Source organism: Pagrus major, chromosome 7 (assembly GCF_040436345.1).
Source record: "Pagrus major chromosome 7, Pma_NU_1.0".
Taxonomy (NCBI): domain Eukaryota; kingdom Metazoa; phylum Chordata; class Actinopteri; order Spariformes; family Sparidae; genus Pagrus; species Pagrus major.
In genome coordinates, this window is record NC_133221.1 from 12,623,926 (window position 1) to 12,632,395 (window position 8,470).

The following is an 8,470-nucleotide window of genomic DNA, read 5'->3' on the forward strand; positions in this document are numbered from 1 at the left end:
TACAGGTAGGTCAGGTCTGTCTTTTCTCTCTGCCTCCTGTAGAGATCGGCACAGAGCGGGCCTGTTTCAGGGACATGTCATCCTTCCCTGAGACCAAGGCGGAGAAGTACGTCAACAAGATCAAGGGGAAGAAGTTCCTGCAGTACAATCGACTGCAGCTGTCCAGGATCTACCCCAGAGGCCAGAGACTAGACTCCTCCAACTACGACCCCCTGCCCATGTGGCTCTGTGGGTCCCAGCTGGTAGCGCTCAACTTCCAGACAGCAGGTATATGTCTATATTCTTGTCAGAGGAGAGAAACAGCAGGGCAGATTATTGTTTTACTCTTCCTACCTCCTTTTTTTAAATCTTCCTCTTCCCTCCCCCTGTGCAGACAAGCCCATGCAGATGAACCAGGCTCTATTCATGCTGAACGGACGGAGCGGCTACGTCCTTCAACCGCCCATCATGAGGGACGACACCTTTGATCCCTTTGACAGACACACGCTGCGAGGCCTCGAACAAGTCACTCTAGAGATAGAGGTACAGTAAACTGAGAAATTGACTGTGTGATGCCATAGAGGAGACGTTTTCAAACTGAGTCGAAGCGGCTGAAGGATGAGACGTGAGGCAAAGACACTGCGTGAGGTGAAAGGGGAAGGGGCATGGCTGTGTTTTAAAAACAACAACAGATGATTATTATAGTTTGACATGCTGATTTGGCCTCATTTATCAGCACAGTCAGCAACTGTGACACACGATTCATGGAGGCCAATTAAGGAACTTTAAAACCTTTTGCTCCTGATTGCTGTAATTTGTGGAGTAATTTTCCAGATCTGAACACACAGACATGATGCACATATTTTTAGATTGAGTGAGACTTGTACTTCCAGAGGACGTCCTTAATCTCCAATGTTCCAAATTGCTTAGAAATCATAGAAAAAAAGGTGTACTAAAACCCTATAATGCCTGAGTTCTTCACATTAATAGGTTTTCTTCATTATCAGTGTTATCTGGTCACAGTTGTCTGTACATTCATGGATACAGTACAAACAAATACTGCTAATGGCTAATTCAGCATTCTTTGTAGAGGTGTAAGAATTTGAGTTGAAAACATTCAAACTGAAATTATCAACAGAATGTGAAGAAATAACAGTTTTGATGTTATGTCAAAGACGTCTATGGCTTTGTTTTGAAGAGAGATCTACTGAGGTTAGCATGCTAACTAGCTCGCTGAAAACCTCTGAAAACCTCTTTCTCCCAGCAGTCCTAAGCTCCTGTGCTAGTGGTGTAAACACCAACACTCCCCTGGTAGTTAGCTAGCTGTGCAGCTAACAGTAGCTACGGTCACGGGTGTATACAAACTATACAGTTAGCAGCAGTTAGCAGTTGCTCATGATATGCTGCCCCTATTTGTTGAGAGTATAAATTTAAGGTAATTCTTATGTATTGCCTAAAGGGTAACACATTAAGACTTTAAAAACTAGCTAATTAACTGACTCCATGGCAAAGGTGACATACTCTTAACCACCCAAATTATGGAAACTGTATTTTCCTAAACGTAAGTTTAGGGTCTCGGGTCTTTGTCTGACTTCGGACCTACAGTGTCTTTGACAACCTTTGCTGTTGTGTGTTATTATTTATGTTCTGTGGATTGAGACGTGACCTGTACCCTCTTCTTCTCCTCTGAAGGTTTTGGGCGCCCGGCACCTGCCCAAGCACGGCCGTGGCATCGTCTGCCCTCTGATCGAGATCGAGGTGTGCGGGGCAGAATATGACAGCGCGAAGCAGAAGACTGATTCAGAAGGTAAGTGAGCGCTGCTCTAATTTTAACAACGGGTGTGTCTGCCAGCAAAGTGATCCTCTGCCAAAACCGAAGGAATGAGTAGTTACTGTTTACTGGATACATTACCCTCATGCAATTTCCTGTCTGGTCCAAGAAAAACAGGAAGTTCTGCAAACAACTAAGCCATGTGTGGGAATACAAAGAGAAAACATTGGATATTGTTCTGGCACACGGTTTATGCTGTAGTTTTAGCCAAAGAAGAAAAAAGACTCAGTTTTCTATTTACATTACAGGGGAGTTCTGTTTGCCCTTTCCTAACGAGTTTTATTTCTAAAATGTATTCTAATCACTACTTGTATCGATCAGTCATCATACTAGTTTCTTTGTACACCTCGTAAAATGTTGGTCCTTCAATAAAGCAATAAAGCAAAGTTTTAGCCGGTTAACAGAAGTTGAGGCTTTCTCACTATTATCCGTACTGGGATTTTTCTATCATCAGTTTGACATGCGAATGTTTTCGTAAGTAGGTCAACAGATTCCTTCTGGAAATGAATCTGACCCTTTCACAATCACATGCTTAGATTTTATTTATCCAGCATCAATTCCAAATAACGAGTACACGTTTTTCTTAAGAAACACAGGTTTGTGTTTCATGTGTTGTAGTGTAACAATGCTTAAACTACACCAGTGGTGGATACATATTTGATGTTACTAATCTTTCTCTGTCCGTCTTTTTTTTTGTCGTCTCCAGCTGATAACGGCCTGAACCCCACGTGGCCCCGAAAGCCGTTCCAGTTCACAGTGGGCAACTCTGCCTTTGCCTTCCTGCGCTTCGTGGTTTATGAAATCGACATGTTCAATGACCAAAACTTCTTGGCTCAGGCCACGTTCCCTATCCACAGCCTCAAGACAGGTACACACAACAATGATGACGTGCTCAATAATATGCCCTCTGAAGTGACCTAACATCACTGCTGTAATAATAGGTTTTTATGTCTGTCTGTTTTTGTGACACCAGGTTACCGGTCAGTACCTCTAAAGAACAGCTACAATGAGGATCTGGAGCTGGCTTCTCTCTTAGTCCACATGGACATCGTCAGAGGCAGGGTGAGCTGCTGTTCTCTTGGTCTTTCTTAAACCTGCTACATGATGTAATCTGATGAATTGCCTCCATGTCACTTAGCGGCTAAGTTGCATTGTGGGTAATGTAGGCGCCATGTTTTGAACACTGTTGGACTCACTAACGACAGTTTAAAAACCAGAGATATTGTCTATTTTTTTCTATGCATTCTTCTTTCTTTTCAAAAACCTGGTGCCTACATTACCCACAGTGCAACTCAGCCACTGAGTGACATCACTGGAGGTCATTTATCAAATTACATGCAGCTTCCTCTGGAGCCACAAAAGACTTTATACTACTTTTTTCACTTACAGTCTCACTCCTCAAGACCTGTAAACATACTTTAATGTGTACAATTGGTGGAGTTACCTTCTAATGCTAAGCTAAGCTAACCAACTGCTGGCATTTGCTTTTTATTTATCATACAGACATGAGGGTGGGATCGATCTTTTCATCTAGCTCTCAATAACAAAGTGTATAAGTGTATTTCCCAAAATGTCGAACTATTCCTTTAAAATGAGCCTGTGTGTTAAATATCCACCATGAGCTTATATTTAACTATAAAACCATGAACACTTGAAACAGTAGAGGCGTCTGGAGCTGACTCTTTGGTCCCTTGTCCTCACAGGATGAAAACGGAGAGGTTCTGAGCCCATTCCTCGCCGTCGGGGCCTCGCCACTGTTGGCGTCTGCCACAGCAGGGCGTGAACGTCTGGGGGAACTGAGCTCAGTGTCTTCGACTTCTTCCAACATGTCTCCTCTGCCCCAGTCGCCGGCCCAGGCCATGGCCTTCAGGGGGAGGGAGGGCTCCTTTGAGTCCCGCTACCAGTCGCCTCTGGACGAACTTAGGGTGTCCCAGGAGGCACTGATGGACCACATGGACCCAGCAAACAGAAGGTAAAGGTGTGGTGTGTTGGTTTTTCACGCCTGTGCAGTGAGTTTTGCAGCCGTAGAAGATTCCAGACATCCTCCTGTCTTTGTCTTTACCTCAGGATGCTGCGGAGGACCAACCGTGTTTAAGTCCAAGCCAATCAGGACGCATTTCTGTTGCAACCCACCCCCCCTTTCCCCTCCTCACCCAGTCGCCTCTCCCCGTACTGATGATGTCACTGACTGCTGTGAACACTGTTTCCATGGAAACGCCCACCACCGCTTTGGCCTACATTTCAGGCAGCTCTCCCTCCCTCCATTCTCCAACCGCCCCCCCTCTCTCCCTCTCCCTCCCTCTCTCTCTCTCCCTCCCTGCCGCCCAGCCTCCTCACCACTCGCCTGCAGAGACGGAGGGACTCTGACTTAAGAGGAGAGGTGGGAGGGGGGACAGCACTGAGAGGAAGCTGGCCGCTGCGGACAGGAAGAAGAAACGGACATTTACAGGAGAACAAAAAACAAGGCTGAAAAAGTACCAGCTCTGGACTGGCGGTGTGTGGGGTGGGTGGTCCTCTCCTGTATCTTAGGTTAGTCTGGCGGCTCAGACGAGGGACAGAGAGAGTTATAAAAGGTATCAGTTTGAAACTGTTTCCCAGTTTAGTTTCTTTGCTCTTCTCTATTTGGCGTATATGAATATATGTATTTATTCCTGCTGTGCTGTCGGCCAGAGAACAGCAGCAGCTGACCTGCTCTCAAAGAGCTCCTGTCTCCATGTTTTTAATTATTATAATTATTTAAACCTTTAAACATTCATAATGTGACTTTTCTTTTTTTTTTTTATGTATATGTGTAAAACACGAGGGCTCTCTACGGCTATTTTAATGTCTCTCTCTTCTCTGCTTTGTGGAGGAAATTATGCGTCTCCAGTCTAACTCACACCCTAAACATATATAACAATATTTCTTTTTCTTTTTTTTTTTTTTCCGAAGGCGTTAGGAAGAAGTCCTCGACTGTTTGTGTTGGAAGCAGTGAGAGAGCAGGCAGCATCATATGTTATGTCTGAATTTGCAAACACACACTCTGAAGCTTTTTTTAATTATTATTATTTTAACTCACATTCCTAAAAACTGCACATCATTCCATTTTCCTGCATTGCAGGCGCCTTTTAAAAGCCAGTCTGACACATTCAAACTTCTGTCTCCCTCGACAGTCTTACTCCTCTGTAGGGGGTCTAACTCCACACTGTGTGATTAAGCAGGACCAGGGATACATGTTGACTTGAAAGAGGTTGTAGTCTGAGCGTGAATGATGATTGTGTTCACTATTGTCGATTTTTACTTGTATCATCTACCAACATGTTTTAACGGCAGCACAGTTGTCAGTCAAGGGACGGTTCATTGGGCTGCAAGTTTACGCCTAAAATGACGATACTGATGACTCTGCCATCAATTTTAAAAACTTTTTTTTTTTTAATTTACAGGGAACATTGTGAATGTTTTAAATGTGTCGATGAACCATACTGTAATGGAAATTAAGATTGTAATGCAGTTACATGATTAACTTTGCAGCCATGTGTTTCCATGGTGAACTAGAACGGCACTCAGTAGAGCGCATACCTCCGCCAAGGCCCAACAATCCTCTTGAATTCAATCAAGCCTAATCCAATATCAAAGAAAACATTTTTAAATATGCTTGATCCGGATTTGTATTTGGATCCACAACAAATAGATACCAACCTACCAGGATTCTGTGTAATCCTGCCGACAAACCAACCAACAACCAAAAAGACACAGACAAAAACAAACTCCTTGGCGGAGGTAATAACGGAATACTTCAGAAATGTGGTCATTTTTACTGACGTGTAAGGATTTAATACAATTTATGTCCCCCTTTATTCAGTGTTTATAATTAGTTTAGCATAACGTCTCCAATAACAACATCTCTTTGTCTACAGTAAATTTAAAAAAACGCCACTGTTTTATTTCAGTAGTCGTGAGAAGTGTGTTTTAGTTCCAACAGATATGTTTCAAGCAGGTTTTCAGTCCTTGGCAAAGCATTTTTTCTGTCCACATTTGTACAACAGGAGTTCCCTATGTTTGAAAAGAAATTCCGTATTGTTGACCAAGTGAGGACGTGTGTGTGTTGCCAGTGTAAACAAAAACCTCCATGTTCTCTCTCTGTTGGTACATTTACCTGCACCACAAAGACATGAGGGACCTTCTGTGTTTGTGTTCTGGGGAGTTTTGTCACAGTCTCTGCTTCCCAGAAACCAGTGAGGATTTTACGTTACTGTGCCATGATATTCAGTTAACGTGCCACTGCCCATGAATTTATCTGTGATAAAATGTGCAAAAATTGCAGACTTTGTGTAAGACAGAGTGAATGTCAAACACTGCACGCCACAATTCATCATTCACAACTTGTAGACTCATTCTGGCCTCTGCTCATTAATGTTCGTCTAACTTGGTAAATCAGACTTCTCTTGAGGTCAGCGTTGATGCTCTTAAATGTGCGCAGAGTTCTCATTTCCTGCGTTTGTGGTGTGAGAGCATGTTTGGGAGGAGCAGGTTCAGTTGTAGCTGTGTTCCTGTAGCTAATTGACGACAAAGGTGCCTGTAGGGGGGAGGGAGGGGGGTAATAGAGGTCTGTGGTCTGGGCCTTCAGTGAGCCCAGAGAGAGCTCGTATATAACCAATGGTGTTATCTTTCCAGGTTTGTATCAGAAACAGTGTTTCCTCTGCTCGTATGCGACGACTATATGATGTAAACTCAGTATTCTCACTCAGTGTTCGACCACTGAGACACACTTAAAGCCATATGGTATGATTTAAGTTAAGGTAAAAGCAGGGACGGGAGTGAATACTTGAGGTCTCGACTAAAATTTGTTTGCACCCATACTAATCCCAAAGCTCCCTCATGTTACCGTTTTTTTATTTTCTCCTCCCGTGGTCGACGAATGGTCTTTGTGGAGAGCTCTCCCTCTAATGCTGCATTGCTCTTATTGCTCACCTGTCTGCTAATGTCTATATGTGCCTCCGTCTGTATACACATCACATTAAAGCCACATCATTCAGCTCCCCTGCCGGGCTTAAAGCACCTGCACAGCCACGGTACACCCACACAGGCGCCTTCACTTACTTTGACTGATGGGACCTCCTCTCAGCACCGTGTGAGCATGTGTAGACCGTGTTCAACCGACATGTCCTTGACTCGACTGTTCAGTTTGTCGCACCTTTTATGGCAGAACAAGCCTGTAAAGAGGTCTAATCAAGCAGAATAACTCAGAGCATCTATGTGGGTGTGCAGGGCCCTTAAGTGTCATTTGTTTTTGCCTTTTTTTTTTTTCCTCCAGTCTTGTCTGTTTTATCACTGATGGTCTCATTTACAAACGCCTTTCTGTAACGTGCCTAAACTATGGAGAGGAAAAGTATTCATTTTAATTTTGCCTTTCATATGAAACATATTCAAGCCTGAAAAGTAAATAAAATACTTACTACTTTATACTACTTTGTCTTCTTTTCATTTGCATTTAAGTGTTGACTGTGAAAAAATGGATTCCTTCAGATGCTGCACCACAGGAAGAGTACTTTAGTTTTGATCTCTAGATGTGATAAAAGCCGCCCAAGAGCAGGTTGACGCAACTGCTGCAGCTCTGAGATTATATTTTGGTTTACATGAGCAATTTTTTTCCCTTTTTTCTGACATTTTATGCCATTATCAGAGGTAACAGTAGAGAGATGCAGAAAGACAACAAAGGTCCTGGTTGACGCCCAAACCGTGAGGCTTTTTGTTGGCCCCAGTAGGGCTGGGTGATAGCCGTAAAGGATGAGTTCACCCAAAAATGAAAATTCAGTCATTATCTGCTCACCTCCATGCCGATGGAAAGACGAGTGAAGTTTTCATTGTCCACAAAATTTCTGGAACTTCACAGCAAAACGGTGTTGCAGCATTCTCCTGAACAACTGAAGTAGATGGGGACTTGATTTAAAACTTAAAAAAAACAACCAAAAAAAGCATCCATACAGCTTGTCTGGCACAATCCAATTATCCGGAAGCCCCAGAGATCCAAAATTGATCTTAAAAGATGTGATTTACACTCTTGATGTCTGGTTAATGAGCACCAACGCTTTTAGCTCAGCAGCTACAGTGAAGAGGGTGTAAATCATGTCTTTTCAAATCAATTTGGGATTTCGGGGCTTCAAGAGACTTGGATTTTATTGGACAATCTGTATGGAGCCATTTATATTTTGTTTTTTTCAGGTTGTTTTTAAGTTTTTAAACTAGTCCTGGTCTGCTTCAGTTGTTTAGCAACACCGATTTTCTGTGAAGCTCCAAAAATGTTTTGTGAAGTAGAAGGAGGTGAGTAGATAATGACTTAAGTTTCATTTTTGGGTGAATTTTTTAGGCTGTATCTCGATATTTTGAAATCTCCTCAAAAGCACTTCACAAACGCTACGACGGCGACAAAATCAAATGAGAGTATTTTTCATCTGATATCTCAACATCAACACTGCAACAATATTGTAGGGATGACTTTTGGTACTTTCATAAAATATTAACAGATTTTTGATAAATAGGTCAGAAAATGAAATTTATAATGCAGCCTTTAAAACCAGGAACACTTACATCGTATCACAAAGATAATATATAGACTCATATCCAAAAGTTTTACTCGAGTAAAAGACATGTTAAAATATTTCTTCGTGAAAGTCACCTATA

General features: G+C 42.6%; 1 protein-coding gene across 2 annotated transcripts in view; it reads left to right on the top strand.

Moving 5' to 3' along the window:
• The window catches only part of plcg1 (phospholipase C, gamma 1), a 31,888-nt gene extending 24,636 nt beyond the window's left edge, over positions 1–7,252 (top strand). For both annotated transcript variants that reach the window (XM_073470293.1, XM_073470295.1), the window contains exons 27-33: positions 43–267; positions 374–522; positions 1,672–1,786; positions 2,517–2,678; positions 2,784–2,872; positions 3,514–3,782; positions 3,878–7,252. In XM_073470293.1, the coding sequence (XP_073326394.1) occupies positions 43–267; positions 374–522; positions 1,672–1,786; positions 2,517–2,678; positions 2,784–2,872; positions 3,514–3,782; positions 3,878–3,905 (1,037 nt within the window). In that variant the 3' untranslated portion in view covers positions 3,906–7,252. The remainder of the gene's footprint in view (positions 1–42; positions 268–373; positions 523–1,671; positions 1,787–2,516; positions 2,679–2,783; positions 2,873–3,513; positions 3,783–3,877) is intronic.
• Positions 7,253–8,470: the final 1,218 nt, after the last annotated feature.